This window comes from Rattus rattus, chromosome 8 (assembly GCF_011064425.1).
Source record: "Rattus rattus isolate New Zealand chromosome 8, Rrattus_CSIRO_v1, whole genome shotgun sequence".
NCBI lineage: Eukaryota > Metazoa > Chordata > Mammalia > Rodentia > Muridae > Rattus > Rattus rattus.
In genome coordinates, this window is record NC_046161.1 from 49468549 (window position 1) to 49485651 (window position 17103).

Sequence of the window (17103 nt, forward strand, 5' to 3'; positions counted from 1 at the left end):
GAAACCAAGACCAGGGACACTAAAGTAGAAAATAGATTCTGAGTTGAGAAATGCCTTATGGACTCACCAGGAAACTTGTTTACCTGAAATTTCTGTGATTTAATGACTGTTTGTCAGGCTGTCAGAAGCATTTGTCCCACTCACAGACACCAGATTTCCACGGGTGACATGGTAGCCTGTGCGATATGAGGTGACACATTTAAGTCGTGGATTTCAGTTAGAGCGTGATCGTTGGAGAAGCTTGGAGAGATTCATGCCTTGAAGGAAGGGACAGTTGCTGGAGCTCTAGGCAGAGGGGTCACAATGAAGCTTTGGGGACAAGGTCTTCGTTGGAGGTTGACAGGACAGGAATTCGAAGAACAGTTGGGAGGTCGATTGGCTGAGAGGGACTAAGGCTCTGACCCAGAAAGATGACAGTCAGAACGGAGTGTTAAAGGAGTGGGTGGACAGGGCGGGGAAGAGGACGGGCGCAGGGATAGGAGGTAGCGAGCTCTGAGGGGCCGGCTCAGTCAGTGAGGGAAGGGTGACGTCCCTTTGCTGTCCTTGGACTGATAATCAGGAAGACATCTAGACTAGAGACACAGAGCTGGGGCTTCAGAGAACTGGAGGTGACATAGCCAAGGGTGCAGGGACTGAGAAGAGGCACCATCCCTGGGAGACAGGAACCTGCAAGTGTAGCTGAGAGAATGTAGCCAGGGAGTTGGAAGGAAAGCCCAGCATGGGGGAGGGGCAGAGGGGAGGGAGAGGGTTGTCTGTCTCTTTTTCCAGCAGGGCAATTGCTAGCACCACAAACTGCTTGTCAACATGAGCCACACAAAATGCTCTCAAGGGCGTTGGCGCCAGGGGCTCATTGGTAACGCCGGGGACGGGTTGGGGGATTTAACTGTAGCATCAGGCTGAACACAGATCACAGCAGGTCACTAGAGATGGCTTTCTTCAAAGATGACGTTTGCCCGGAGAGGAGTGGGAGGCGAGTTGCTCACTGGATAGATGTCGTCCACAAGAGATTACTTTAATTTTTAGACTTGAAAGTGTTTCTGTGCTGGGAGAAAGTTCTGGAACTAAGCCTCGTTCAGTCTCTGGTCAGCAAGGTCTGGGATAGGGCTCCATGTACTTAATTGGCAGACACATAATCACCTATCTGCGGGCCTTTGCTTTACCCTGTAGCCTTGAACACTTTGCTTTAAAATAGCTGGGAGTCTAATGCCAGCATGAGCCAGCACAAGGACAGACAACAAAGTGAGCTTCCCTGTGAGCTCAGGACCCTGCAAGTACTGGGTCTAGTTGGGGCTGCACCCTTTGGGCTCTGGGAAGAGGCAGTCACCAGCTCTATCCCTGGGGATTTAGAGTTACAAACAGTGCTGTGTTCTTGTGATCCTTCTTAAGGACATTTGTCACTTCACAGATCTTATTTTGGGGAGGGGGAGTTTTGAGATGAATTTCATTCTCTGTGCAGCTTTGGCTGTCCTGGAACTTGCTCTGTAGACCAGGCTGGCCTCAGACTCACAGAGATACGCTTGCCTCTGACTCCCGAGCGTTGGAATTAAAGGCATGTGCCACCACTACCTAGCCCTTTTTATTTTAATTTTATGTGTGCGCATGTCTCTTGAGTTTGGGTTTGTGCTCCTTAATGTAGTGCTCATGGAAGCCAGAAGGGGGCATCCAAGCTCCCAGCTGGAGTTAACCGGCGGTTGGTTGGTTGTGAGCTGTCCGGAGCAGGGGTGCTGAGAGCCTAACTGGGCTCCTCGGAAGAGCAGTGTGTGCTCTTAATCACCGAGTCAACTCTCCAGCCCTAGGATGCTCCTTTAAGAATGCTAAAGACTGATCGTTTCCCCTTCTGCAGGGTTTCCCACTGTATCATAGAAGAACAGAACGGATAGGATGAACACACACTCACACTCACACACACACACACACACACACATTCACACACACATATTCACACACTCACACACACATTCACACACTCACACACATTCATATACTCACACACACTCACATATAAAAACACACACTCACACATCCACACACATTCACACACTCACACATTGACATTCACATACACATACTCACGTTCACACATACTCACATACACATACACTCATACACACTCACCATACACACACACATTCACACATGAACATTCACACACTCACACACACATTCACACACACACATTCACACATGAACATTCACATACACACACACACACACTCACATACACACACTCACACATACACACACATTCACACACACATTGACATTCACATACACATACTCACGTTCACACACACACATACACTCACACACACTCACCATACTCACACACACACACATTCACACATGAGCATTCACACACTCACACACACACATTCACACATGTACATTCACACACTCACACACATTCACACACACACACACATTCACACACACACATTCACACACACTCATACACACACACTCATACACACACACATTCACACACACATACTCACATTCACACACTCATACATCACACACAGACACTCACGCACATCCACTCACCCGAAGAAGTAGGCTCTAATAACAGGAAGGCGTGGCTTAGCATCAGGACAAATGAGCTCTTCGATGAGGGGGATGGCAAGCAGGCAAAAAGCAAAAGCTTCCTTCTCCCACGCCCTGAAGGTGTGGCCCAGATTTAGGGTGGGTCCTCCCACCTCAAATGATCCATGAAAGAGAAATCCCTCAGCTGCGCCCAGGTGCTTGACTTTAGTTAATTCTAGGCGGGGTCAGGTTGACAGCGGCCACACCCACATTCCTTTTCGTTGCTTTGCACTTGGGCCCTGATTCAGGACTTCATCTCACTTAACATTTAGCTCCAAGGAAAACTTGTCCAAGGTCCACAGCCCCCAGGGGTCATCTCCAGCTCAGAGATCTAGATACCACTCACTCCCAAGCCCACCAGGCTGAAGCCATGGGCTGAGAACTGGGGTGTAGCACCCCTCTCTCAGGAAGCCAGGAGTCTTCCTTTGCCAGGAGAGTTACCTTTTAGAAAACTGCACAAAGCCAACACATACACTCTCAGCTGTGTCTTCCTCTATCCACTATGATCTCCAAACTGTTCTTGGGGAAGAGGCTGATTCCCCGAGGGGAGGGGCAGGAGGCCTCTGCCACTGCACCAGATGTAAAGCTGAGGGCTCGGACCCTCGGCCACCTCACAGACGTCACTTGTCCTCCTGTGAGACCAATGAGCAGGGCTTGATGGAGAAGACATGAGGCAGAAGAAGGGTCTAGGGACCAGATTCTTACCTCCCACCGAAACCTCAGCGCCTGCACTCACATGGAGAGGAGCTCGGCTTACAATAAATACGTAATGGATCATCTTTAAGGTGTGGCCAAGACTCCGCCCTGCCTTGCTGATCTTGCCAGTCATTAGGGCAGCAAACCTGGAATGAAAGGGCCTGGCAACCCTTGGTCCCTTAAGAAAGAAGCAGCCTGGGCTGGGAGTGAAGTCCACTTCTCTCCGAGCTTGCTGTTCTGCAATGAAGTGTCCTACTGGGGTTTTGCAGCATCCCTGCTTAGACAGCATCGTACAGGCCTTGAACCCAGAGTCTCATATCCTGAGTCCCCTGGGAGTCCAGAATCTGGTGTTTTAAACTACTCAGAGATGTAGGATGTGCTAGGTCTTGGGGATGGTGGGTCAGACTGGGAGTTTTCAGCATAGATATTTGCAGAGAGAAGGATGCTATGGGACATCAGCCAGCAGGTGAGATACTGAGAAGCTGGGTTCTCACTCTGGCTTTGACCTCAACTGGAAGCAGTGCACTCGAGTCCTTGCTTGCTGAAGTGTGCCCTGAGCCCTTGTCCTGTGGCTATCTGTCTTTGCTGCAGTTTCTGCTGGCCTAGGAAAGCAGGCCTCACAGTTAGTGGTCTGGAGCTGAGTCCGAAGTTGGAAGTCAGATGCACAAATGGGCCATCAAGGAGGTCAGGGAGGGTGCTGGCGCCTGAACTGCTCTATCTGCTTCTCTGGTACCACAGTGGCCTACGAATCTAGGTGCCCACATCCTTTCTGGGGTATCGGTGTCCCGGGGGCTGTCTGCTGACCTCTTCTCCCCTGCCTTCCCATCATTCCTGGCCACACCCTTCCCCCTCGCCTTAACCTACATTCTATAGGAATTTCAACTAAGACAACTCTTATTGTATTTTACTTTGAGACAGGGTCTCACTCTGTAGCCTTGGCTAGCCTGAAACTCACTATGTAGAGCAGGCTGGCCCTGAATTCATAGAGAGCCCCTTACCTTAGTTTCCAGAAATCTGGGATGAAAGGTGTGTCCACCACACCCCCAGCCTTGCTTTTGAAGAAGTATAGCAGGTCTTTTCATCTGAAGAATGAAATCCAGACACAGAAAGTGGAACGGAGGTGGTCAGGGGCTGAGGAGCACGGTGTTACTATTAAATAGTTCGGATCTCGTTTGGCTGTTGTGCAAAGGGTCTGGTGGTGATTGCTAACACGAGCAGATTTAATTCAGCAGGAAGGTGCACTGGGTGGGGTGCACTAGTGGGTGAAATGATACAGTGCTTTACAGCCCTGAAAGCATTAGAGCCCTGGTGGCGGCAGCCATCTTGTGGATCACGTTTGGCTCAGTTTCCTTTCTCCCAGCCTGGACCTCTTTTGCTGGGTTAAGGATGGGTATGGGTACTGTGACATTCCAAAAAAGGAAAGTATGGGTATGGGTACTGTGACATTCCAAAAGAGGAAAGTATCAGGTCCAGCACGCGGGAGGGAAAAGAAGCCAGGAGCGCGTGGGGCTCCCACCTAGTCTGAGTGTGCCATGTCGAGAGGGAAGCCTCTGATCCAGTGGCAACTTCATCTCAGTCGCCTAGGACCGTGGGCGGCTTCTTTAGCCTCTGTTCCTCGTGGTTCATGAGCTTCACATGTGAGGAGTGGCTCAGCCCCTGGCTCTCACCAGCAGCACCAAATAGCACTCATTTCAGTATCTAAAACAGTGTCATCTAACCCACCTCTCCAGCAGGAGAGAGGAGTCAGACCCAGGGACGAGAGGATTTGAATTGCGCAAAGACACAGTCAGCCATTACTGTGTGTGATCTTAACCCTCACCCCACCCAGCACACTTCCTACCCCTTGTAGTTAAGGCTGGAAGAACAGGTTTTGTAGGGGACTAAGGCCTATGTGTGGGCTTGGAGCTGGTGAAGACCCAGCAGACTTCCACTTCTCTCCACATTCGTTCTTCACCGAAAGAAGGCACAGCCCTGTCTACCTACACACCACACTCTAGAGGAGAGAGAAAGCAAACCGGACAGACCTAAGTCTGTTGAAGGGCACAGCCCCAAAATGGTCCATAGTGCTTCTCATCAGCCATTGGGCAGAACGTACACACACACACACACACACACACACACACACACACACACACACACACACAGAGATATACACATACACACAGACACACCCACACAGACAGACAGACACACAGACACACACACAGACACACACCCACACACACACACACACACACAGACACAGACACATAGACACACACACACACACATACACACATATGCACACAGACACACACACAGATACACACACAGATACACACACACACACACACACACACACACACACACACACCAAGCCCAGGGAAAGCTAGGAAATGTAGTCCTTAGCCCTGTGGCCATGCCTGAAGACTTAGTGTGTGACAGAGAGACATGGAGAGAATCAACTCTCATCCTCTGTTGTGATTCGGTCACCAGGTAACGGGAGGGTGAGGGGAGGGGCAAAAGCTGCTGCTGAAGAGGGGTGCAGAGCCTTGGGTATCATTCACTCTAAGGAATTTGTAGTGTGTTCCATATGTGCTGACAGGCTTTGAATGTGTCTGGCATGCAGGATACTGAGGGGGTAGCACACAGGTGGAGGGGCTGAGCCTGAGGACAAGGGCACCACAGAAAGCAAGGCCACCACTGTACTGGAACTGGGCGCTGGTAGGCGGGGAAGGGGAGGGTGTGGAGACTGGGTTGACACAGGGAATAGTGAAGAATGTTCTTGTTACTGAAGTTGAACACAGTTCCAGATCTGAGCTCTGGAACCCTCTTGGAAGAGAGAATGATAACTGCTTCTTTTTTTCTTTTAAACATGTCCTCAGACTATTCTACGGATCGTGGTACTGGGGATCTGGGATTACATCGAAAACAAAATAGAGGTATGACCAGTTCCTGCCCCCAGATCCTAGAAGCTGGGAAATGTCTCATCTATCACAAGAGCCCAGCTCTGTCCAGCATGCACCTGACCCCAGGGAAGCCACTTGGGTGCAGTGGGATAAGGTGGAGGTCAGGAGAGGGCAAACCCAGGCATTTTCCAACTGAAGAATTTTCTTTAAAACTTGCCTTGAGATTCACAAAATGTATACAGTTAAAGTTGAATTAATTTGGAAAGCCTTTGAGGTGCACTTTAAAACAAATAAGTCTACCTGACTCACCCAGCTGTGGTGCACTGTCAGGGAAGCTGTAGACTTTTCCTAGCCTGGGTGTCCACCCTGCTCTATGGTGATGGGGCTGTAGCGTGAGGAGAGAGGTCACTAAAGTGCTGGAGGCCCAGCTGCTATCCGTGATCTGTGCAGTAATCTGAGGCCAGGCTAAGCTCAGGTATCCCGTGTCAGCTGTTTTCCTTCCTGTCCTCTGTGTTTTAGTCTCTTTGGGCCCAGACCTGGGAGATACACAGAGGTCCTAGCCTCAGAAAGGCTCGCACAAGGCTGGGCTCCAGCAAGCACAGAGAAAGTCAGTGCCCAAGGCTTAATCATGTGGACTACATCCCTCCTCTACCTGTCCTGTCCTCTTGCAGTGTTACAGACTGCACTTGTGAGAGGTGACCCACTGGCCCTGGGTTCTTGCCGTCCACATATAAAGAGGTCCCTGTAAGCCATTAGCTCCCATCCTGTCAATGAAGGATCCGCCTCAGCCTCTGACCAGGGTCTAGGATGTGGGAGGCAGGCCTAAGGTTGTCTAAACTAAGAGCTGTGGGAGGGCTGAGGTCGTGAGAAGTACGAAGAATGCTCAATCATGTCCAGGAGGAAGAGGCCCCCTCAGAGAGAAAGTGAGGGCAGCTGGAGATGGGGTGGACTTCTGGGAGGCACAGGCTACCCAGAGAAGGTGGCCTGCAGTGGTGGCCTTCCTGGCCACTCTCCAGGCTGACACAGACACACTGAAGTACAACCCTTCCTCAGGTGTTCGATGGGGCTGTGATCATCCTGTCCTTGGCCCCGATGGTGGCGTCCACTGTGGCTAACGGACCCAGGAGCCCCTGGGATGCCATCAGTCTCATTATCATGTTCCGAATCTGGCGGGTGAAGAGGGTCATTGATGGTGAGTAGCCTGGGGGTGGTACAGTCAGTGTGGGGTGGGGGTGGGTGAACCATAGCACTGAGAAAGCCAAACCTGCCCCATCTCTCCAGCATGGTATTCTGAAACTACCCACACAGTCCTGTGTGATACTTACACACGAGTGTCCCACTTCCCAGCCCATGCAACTACCCACACAGTCCTGTGTCATACTTACACATGAGTACCCCACTTCCCAGCCCATGCAACTACCCACACAGTCCTGTGTCATACTTACACATGAGTACCCCACTTCCCAGCCCAAGCAACTGTTTATTTGATGGGGGAGGGATGTTGTTTTTGTTTTTGAGTCAGTCTCCATATGTAGCCTTGGCTGTCCTGCTGGCACTTGTTGTAAACCACGCTAGCCTTCAGCTCACAGGGATGCACTTGCCTCGGCCTCCCAAATAAGTGCTGGGATTAAAGGAGTGTACAGCCACACCGAGCTCTGGTGGAACTATGTATTGTGTGCATGCAAGGCCAGGCTCCCGTAAGACTAGAAATCTCAAGCCTGAAGAACAGTGTCATAAAACTGGGGCATGGTAAAGAAGATAATGACCCGGGGAGGGCCTCTGGGGCCATCTTGGGGAAATGGAAGACAACCCAAGTCACTGGACTCCCAGAAGTGGTTCTTAGATGCAAAGAATATCACAGGGAGGCCTACTTCTCAGACCTACCAGGAGGGGCTGTCTTCCTCTCTAAAGAGAAAGTGCAGGAAGTAAAGGAGGTTCAGGGGGTGCAGGAGATGCAGGATGTGCAGGAGGTGCGGGAGATGCAGGAGGTGCAGAAGGTGCAGGAGGTTCAGGAGGTGCAGGAGATGCAGGAGGTGCAGGAGGTGCAGGAGGTTCAGGAGGTGCAGGAGGTGCAGGAGGTGCAGGAGGTGCAGGAGATGCAGGAGGTGCAGGAGATGCAGGAGATGCAGGAGGTGCAGGAGATGCAGGAGGTGCAGAAGGCGCCCAGCAATCCCCAAGGACCTCCCCGCCCTCCCCTTACCCCAGAGGTACCTCAGTGGCCTGCAGGACACGTTTCAGCACCGCTGTGATGGTTGTTCAGGTTCTTCCCAACCCTGAACTCTGGCTGCAACAACAGAGTTCTCCCAACAGCATCAGCTTGGCAGGGGTGAGGCGGGCAGGATGCCTTCCTGGGGCTTCTGTCTTGGGAGGACAGCGCTTCATTCCCAGGCTTGGTAGTGTCTGTCATTACATCACAGCACCTTCCTTGAACTGGAATGTGGGGGATCAACCCAACTTAGGAAGGATGGCTTGAGGGCCTCGTCAACACATTCTCCTCATTTGACAGATGGAGAAACTGAGTCAAAGAAGAATAAAGGTCACACTGTGAATGGTGCTCAGAACCATGATTGAAGCCCAGCTCGCTCTCTCTCTCTCTCTTTCTCTCTCTCTCTCTTTCTCTCTCTCTCTTTCTCTCTCTCTCTTTCTCTCTCTCACACACACACACCACACTATGCACACGAGACACACCATACACTATACATTACACACAACCACAAACATAAACCACACACCACAAAAACACATATACCACATACATACTCATATATACCACATACACACCACACAAACACATATACCTCACACACACCACACATACAATTCTACACACATACACTGTACATACCACTCACACCACACACACATCATTCACACATTATACACACCACATATACACCACACTTACTATATACTCACCATATACACCACATGCCACACACTATATACATACACCACACATACATACATACCACACACACTTATACACACCACATATGCAACACACAAACACACACATGCCTCACACATATACCACAAACATAATCACATACATGTGCACTGTACACACCACATGCACCACACATATCACACTTCCTCTCCAAAGAGAAAGTGTGATTCCCAAGAATCAATGACACATACACTATACACATCACATACACAAACTCACACCACACACATACTATATATATATGTATATATATATATATCACACTATATACAACCACAAACATACTATACATACCACATACACTACAAACATGTATACCACATACCACACACACATGACACACACCACACACAGACATACACACCATATATATACATACCATATACAATCACACATACCACATACATATTATACATACATCACACACACTATACATACCAACACATGCACACACACACACACACACACACACACACAACCTCAGTGCCTTTTTTCACTATTTGATTCATCCCTCCTACCCAGGATTCTACTGTGGGCTCTGTTGGGTGAGAATACCTTCCCTCAGGGCAGAATCAGGCCTTAGGATCCTGGCAGGTGTGGACAGCTGCACACTCCTCACTAGTAGAGGCTGACAGCCCCTTTTGAACCTTCTCCTCCTCAGATCACACTTGGGACCTAGGAGTGCTATTCTCACCCTGGGTGTGAACTGGTCTCACGAGCAGCCCAGGCAGCAGCAGTTGGGGACAGCTTGGAGTAAGAGACTGTTGGTACTCACTCTGTCCTTCTCAGGGAGAGCATGTAGAGAGGTCTAGAGAAGTGAGAGACATACATGACCTGTGACTGGCAGGTCTCCAGAGAGGTATGAGACCCTAGGGAGTAAAGTGCAGAGGTCAAGGTGGCCTGGAGTTGACTCTGAAACTTCTGTGGGTTCTAGAGCTGCTAAGCCCGAGAACCCCAAGGGAGGGGCTTATGGGGCTACTGCTATCTGAGAAATCACGGGGACCCCACACTCAAAGCCCTGGCTCTCTCAGAGCATATGTATCAGAAGGACACTCTGTAACAGAAACCCACACTCAAAACTCCGACTCTCTCTTGGCATCTGTATCAGAAGGACACTCTGTAACAGAACCCAGGACTTCCTTGACTTACACTCAGCACAAACTTCCCTTTTGTCTAACGAAAGTCTGCAGAAAGTGGCAGGTGTCGCTCACTGCCTACAAGTGACAGGACACTTGCTCTCTACTGAAAACACTTTCTATTTTGTTGCTCTGCTGCACACAACCTACCTTCTCAGAGTTACTTCATGGTCCAAGATGGCTGTACCAGTGCCAGTCATCACTCTTCTTCATAGCCAGGAAAGATGAAGGGAGAAAATAAAAAACTAAAGGGGACACCCCGCTAACCAGTGTCTGTCTGTCATGTCTGTCTATCTATCTATCTATCTATCTATCTATCTATCTATCTATCTATCATCTACCCATCCATCTGTCTGTCCGTCCATCCATCCATCCATCCATCATCCATCCATCCATCCATCCATCCGTCTTTTAACCTCTAGCCATCTATCTACATACCTACCTACTGCCTACCCCAGAAATAGCCTTTATTGATGGATTATCTCCAGAAACCAGAAAGGCTACATTTCAGTTACGCCCTATGGCTGCAGGCTCTGAGGTTCCCACTGCCAGAAGCTGACTTTTGGACACCTGTACCTATAACAGAAGCTAGAATATAGTCATTTCTTGGCAGTTGTACCAACACTCTAGAATCCAGGGCTCCATCACTATGAAAAAGAAGGATCTGAGTTTGAGTTGTGGCCTCTCTGTGCTTTCTGGATGCTTTTGGGGACCTGCCCCCACCCCACATCCCCACAAACTGAGTCTGGACTTTGTAGCTTCTGCTGAACTCTGGGCTCGATGCTCCACAGTCCAAGCCTAGCTGCCGGCCAGCTCTTCACATGGCTCCCTCTGTCTTCCAGCCTATGTCCTGCCAGTCAAGTTGGAGATGGAGATGGTCACCCAGCAGTACGAGAAGGCCAAGGCCATCCAAGACGAGCATCTGGAGAGACTGACGCAAATCTGTCAGGAGCAAGGGGTAACACTTGCAGATCTGCCCATCTCTGTCCAGGCCTTGCTGAGGACCCTGTAATGTCAGGATGCCAGGGCTTGGGGACTGAAGTCAGAGAGTGTCCTCAGCCCCTGAAGACAGACAGCCCTCAGCTCCCACCTGTGCCGCAGCCCCAGCCTGTGCTCCACTCACTGTGAGCTCAGTACATGTGTGCTCAGTGGTTCCTTTGACTCCTCAGCCATAGACTCCCACAGCTGATAGGTGGGGAAATCGGTGGGCTGTCATCCCAAATTGATCCTAGAAAATGTCTTCACAAGATGGTACACACACACACACACACACACACACACACACACACACACACACCCCTTCAAATCATCCCCATTGGGATGTCTGTTTATGCACCAATTATTTTTCTATACTTTGGGAACATGGCCTTTCGTTCTTATAAAGTGTTCCTGAGGGACAAGAAGAACCATTGTGGACCCCACCCTTAGCACGTTGTCCAGGGTCCCCTGGACCAGGGCAGTCCTTAGAATAGAGGTTCTCCTCTGAAAAGGCAGTAGTGCAAACCCTTAAGCAACTCTCCAACTCCACTCATTCTCTCACTGACGTACCCAGCCTGGCCATCAGGGGCCTGCACCAGAAACTCCAGTTCTCTCCTCTTGGGAGCTGTGGGAAACTGCATTTGGTGGCCAAAGCATATACAAAGGCAGTCTGGTACCGTGCATACCCCACAGGGACCCTGTAGGCCACAGTCAGGGAAGGTTTACAGAGAAGCTGACCTGAGCAGAGCCATTTGGGAGAAGAACAGGCAGGAGGCCCAGCATGAGAGTGGGAGCTGAGCTGGGCTGCAGAGCCCACACCCCTTATGAGCCACGCCCCTTATGAGCCACGCCCCTTATGAGCTAGGAAAAGTCGCATGAGGGAAGGGGTGGGCTTGGAGGGGATCTGGGCTGATCAAGGCACCTGGGGAAAGGGGAAAGGGTCTCTGTGGAAGTGTTAAGTTTTTCATGGATCTTTCTGGCTGCTTCTGGTGGGTGGGTAGGAGGGGACAGGTGGGGACAGAAAGCCAGAGCAATCACCTGGGTGAGAGCAGACCTGGGTTTAGACTGGGAACCTAGGAAACTGAGACAGGAAAGCTGGAAATGTTACCCAGTGTTAACCAGCTCAAAGTGGATTGGGGAGCTATTGGCCCACGGTACAACAGGAAAACACCACTGTTGTTGGCAACTTGAGAGATTCAGCACAACACTGCCTTGCTCCTAAACTTAGATGCCGCACACAGAACACAGCCCTACCACAAGCCACCATCAGCCATGCACGTGCTTCATGGCTAGGAGCAAGCCCTCATGACAAACTTGAATATCCTATATCACGTTTTGTGTCCTACAGGTTCAACTCACTCCCACACCTGTTCACCCGGGTCTTGGGGTGGGAACTTCCTCAGGGTCTGCACAGGAAAGAGCGGTAAATAAAGGAGATCCACGCTAGGTAGTGACATCTGGAAAAGAGATGAACAGAAATGGACTGCTTTAATTTAAAAAGCACCTGAAACCTGTCATCTTAGTGAAGACCGTGGAGAGAGGGAAACGGCTGGGGTCCCTGTGGGTGGTAGGAGGTGGTCTGGAGAAGCAGGGCTCAGCTTCTGCCGAGAGAGTAGGAAGCAGGCCACTGCTCTCCGAAGCTGGAGCCCACTCCCCAGAGGCCAGAGACAGCACCCCATTGGCAGTATGAGCTAAGGTTTGAGCCTTGACAAGCAGACACCCTGAAGGGAATGTATGTCAGGCAGGATGTTATGGCAAGATGGCCATTAGCAAGAGACAGTTCCAAGCCAGCCCTGGCTTTGTGGCTTTACGGCTTGGGTGCTGATAGAACCTTGGTTTCATTGCTCTGAGGAAGCAGATAGAACACATCCTACACACAAGCAACAGCTTTGGAGACAGCCCCTGCTCCAGTTGTTCCGGACCCACATGAAGACCAAGCTGCACATCTGCTACGTGTGTGCCACCAGTGTACAGTAGTTCCAGCCTACATGTGTGTGTCTGATAAAGAAATGGTACCTTGGATCCACTTCAGACCCACCGCACCTGAAGGGACCCACCGGATAAACAGTTCTCTGCACCCAAATCCGTGGGAGGGAGAGGCTCTGAGGAAGAGGTAGTAGAACCCTCAGAGGGTGGTTATGAGATTTAAATACTGACTAAAGGTGGTTCACTCAAACTACCTGCTCACTCATGCACGTATACCTGCTTTAGAAATAAACCTGAGTCGTCACTTGCCGACGTACCCCTCTTAGAGCCCAGACAGATCTAGGTGTCTCACCCATAATGCCCTTCTCTCCCAGCCCACCTTGCTGGGGACCATTCCTTACCGTGTTTTCCGTTCATGCTCAGTGAATATATTGCTCCAAGCTGGTGGTGCATGTCCGTAGCAGCATTCAGAGGTAGAGGCAGGAGGATTGTGAACTCAGGGTCAGCTTGATCTAGGAAGTGAGTTCTAGGTCTAAGATACATAATGAGACCCTGGTCTCAAAAACATGAGAGAACATTGCATGTCAGGCATGGGCAGCCTGATCCACCCCGGCCAGAGAGCAGCCCCTTACAGGCCCAGACTTCTCAGTCGTCTACAGTGTTTCCAGAATCTCCGACCTGCTGTCCACCTAGCCCTGACACAGCCCCACCCCCACCCCATTATTCTAGTCTTTGCCACAACTCTCGTCTCTCACAGTCGGAGTTCTTAGAACATATTTAATAGGAGCCTTTTCCGAGGGGAATTTATAGGAGCCTCACACATAGAAACCGACCTGTAAGTGTGAAATGCACAGGTTTCTTGTTTATTTGATTGATAGCCTCACTCGATGATGATAAGTTGATCTCTGCGGATGGGGAATTTCACCGTGTAGCTCAGACTGACCTTGAACTTAAGACCCTCCCAGAAGACCCTTCACCACCCCCACCCCACCACTGGGCAAACAACCCCACTTTCCTCTCTCTCTCCTTTAAATATGCTTACGGAAATAGGCCACAGCAGGTTGCTTGCATCTTAGTTCTTTAAAAAAAAAAAAAGATTATTTTTGAGCAGTTTTAGATTTGTACAGTTCCCGAAGACCCTATGCAGGGTCACCTGTTTCTTACATCGTGTATTTGTATCATTGGCTACAAGAATTAACAACACCGAAACATCAAATTACGTACCATTCCAGGGTCCGTACTCCATATCCATCCTCCCGACGCCTTTGGCTCTCCTCTACAACAATCCCTGCCTCTTCCCTTGTCTCCATGACTGATGATTTGGGGGGCATTGGCTGGGTGTTTTGTAGGGGTCTCCCTATTGAGATCTGGTGCAGTTTTTCTCTTGGTAATGATGTTTGGAAGGAAGACATAGAGTTAAGGTGCCGTTCCCACCAAGGCCGACAGGGGCACACTGTCAGCCTGATGCTGGCCTGGCCACCTAGCTGAGGCTGTTAGGTTTCTCCACTGTAAAGACTCATTTGTCCACTGCTATGTGGCACCTCATTTCTTACCCCGGGCCACAGCGAGGGTGCTCAGAGCCTGTCATACCTTAAATGGAAACTCTGTGATAGCATTGGCCTAGTCTAGGGTATGGCAGGAGAGAAAACTGAGGCTCACAGAAAGGTAGTGTCACGCAACAGTCTGAGGAAATGCCAGTGTCTGACAAACACACACACACACACACACACACACACACACACACACACACACACACACACACGAGCAGGGATTCACTATTTCCCTCATGATCTCTTCTGACCACTTGACACCTTTTATTCCTCAGAATCCTGTGAGGAAAGGGGAGTATAAAGGCCCTGGGTGGGGAGGACACACAGCAGTCCATTCTTGCCTCCGAGCCCTGGCCAGCTCTTTGCATGGGTTGCTGCAACTGTGGTGTGCACAGATCTCATAGTCCTCGACGGCAAGTCTCTTCTTGCTGATTTTACTCACTGATGGGACTACAGCCAGAGTTCTGATGCCTTTGACGAACAAATGGATGCCAGAGAAAGTGGCTGGTGGCTGTCCTTCAGGGAGGCGTTATGGACCCTATCCCCACACCCCCACCCCCCACCCCCGGCTGACTTCTGTCTCTCTCTGTCTGTTTCTCTCTGCCTGTCGCTGTCTCTGTGTCTCTCTGTCTCTTTCTCTCTTGGCTCTGGCTAAATCAATGACACATTAGATTAGTGGTTCGGTCGATGTGGTATTATGTTCTTCTGAGTCATCTTACAAGTCACTTCTGAGATTTCATGCTTGTTGATGCCCAGGCTCTTGCCGTAATTCAGAAACACACACCCCAGAGCCCCATCCTGCCTGCTCTTTGCCCTTCAGGCCTTGTAACAGCGCTTGGCCCAGACTAGGACAGCTTGGCACGCTTGGGGAATTAGTGTTTACCTCTTTTGGGTCCCATGGGAATGAGAGGGAAATAGGAAGCCATGTTCACCTTGAAAGTCTAGGATCACTGAGGGGTGACTTGGAGCCTGTGGTACCCGTGTTCCCCTTAGTACAGCTTAGATCCTGAGCAAGCATCAGTTCCCCAAAACAGCATCCAATGGACAGCAGACACCAGGATGCTGACATTTTGCTTATCGGGGTTGCCAGCAAGCTGGTTCCAACCCTTGCTCCACCAGAACCTCGCTTCTCCCCAACACCTGGGCATCAGATTATTGAAAAGGTGAAGGGAACAGAGTCGTTCTTGTATGAGTGCTGCAGGGAGGCAGTTTAATTGGATAAACTGTATGGAGGTTCTTGATGTAGAAGTCAGGACAAATACTCTTGAATGGACTTCCACAATGGTCATCATTTACACGTCTTTTGACAGTCAGGATTGTCAGGCTAGGTTTTACTAACCCCTCTTCAGATGGGAAGACTGAGGTTTCCACAGGCTTCTCCTTACCAGGGTGCAGTTTCTTATGGAATAGGTTCCCCAGGTTCCATTTCTCTATACTGAAATAGGGTGTGCACACAAGGCACGGCTAGTCGTGGGGGGTACCATTGATGCTGCATCAGACTTCTAGGATAGGGGTAGGGGGATGCTAAAGTGCTGGTCATGAGTGCTTGGGGGTCCAAGTTCAGATTCCCAGCACCTATATGAGGAGAGCTGTGTTTGTAGCACATGCCTGTAATCTTGGTGCTAAGGAAGTGGAAACTGGAGGATCCCTAGCTGAACCAGTGACCATCAGGTCCTGTACCAACAGAGAGAATGGGGAGTGCTTGGAAAAGACATCCAACACCAACCTTTGACCTCCGTATGCACTATGCACAGCACAACCATATACGTGTGCGAATGCTTATGCAGATACAAAGAATTGTGTTTGTCATTCCGATGCAGCCTGAGCAGGTTGCAGTGGACAGAACCCGAGAACTGTCTGTTCCACTGTCACTCTGGCCCCCAGGCGCCTTCCATTGTGTGGCTCCTCTGGGTCTTCTCCACCAGCAGTGCAGAAGAAAGGAGACTTGAGAACTGGCCACGAGTCTCTGTGACAAGTCTGGAAGTAATGACATTGCTTCTGCTCTTATTTCATCGGCAAATCTTACACAGTTCAGAGATATTAGATGTCAACACTAGTGACCTGTGTGCCCCAAAGGGCAAGAGTCACTATAGAGTCACCTAACTGCACCCCCAAAATGAGGCGGGTGGGCTCATAACCCTTTTGTAGAGTTGGAGGTACAATTTCATTCACCAAAATCTTCCCTGTAAGAGGTGTCTCTTCCTGGTTAGTTTTCCCAAGAGAAAGATGAGAAGATCTACCCAAGAAGTTCTATGCATTTCTAAGGCAGAGAAGGTAGAAGGATACAGTACCCCATTGCTCATGTGCAGGAGTTAGGGCAGGCTTTGTGGGTACAGAGTACAAATGGAGTCCATCTCCCCATCCTAGCCTCACTCTGGAGCTGGAGCAGAGGACCCTGA

At 50.2% G+C, this 17103-nt stretch overlaps 1 protein-coding gene across 1 annotated transcript in view; it reads left to right on the plus strand.

Annotated features, from left to right (window-relative positions):
• The window catches only part of Tmem266 (transmembrane protein 266), a 112764-nt gene that overhangs the window by 80250 nt on the left and 15411 nt on the right, over positions 1-17103 (plus strand). Inside the window, exons 6-8 of the mRNA XM_032910276.1 lie at positions 6144-6200; positions 7221-7359; positions 11093-11208. Of these exons, the coding sequence (XP_032766167.1) occupies positions 6144-6200; positions 7221-7359; positions 11093-11208 (312 nt within the window). The remainder of the gene's footprint in view (positions 1-6143; positions 6201-7220; positions 7360-11092; positions 11209-17103) is intronic.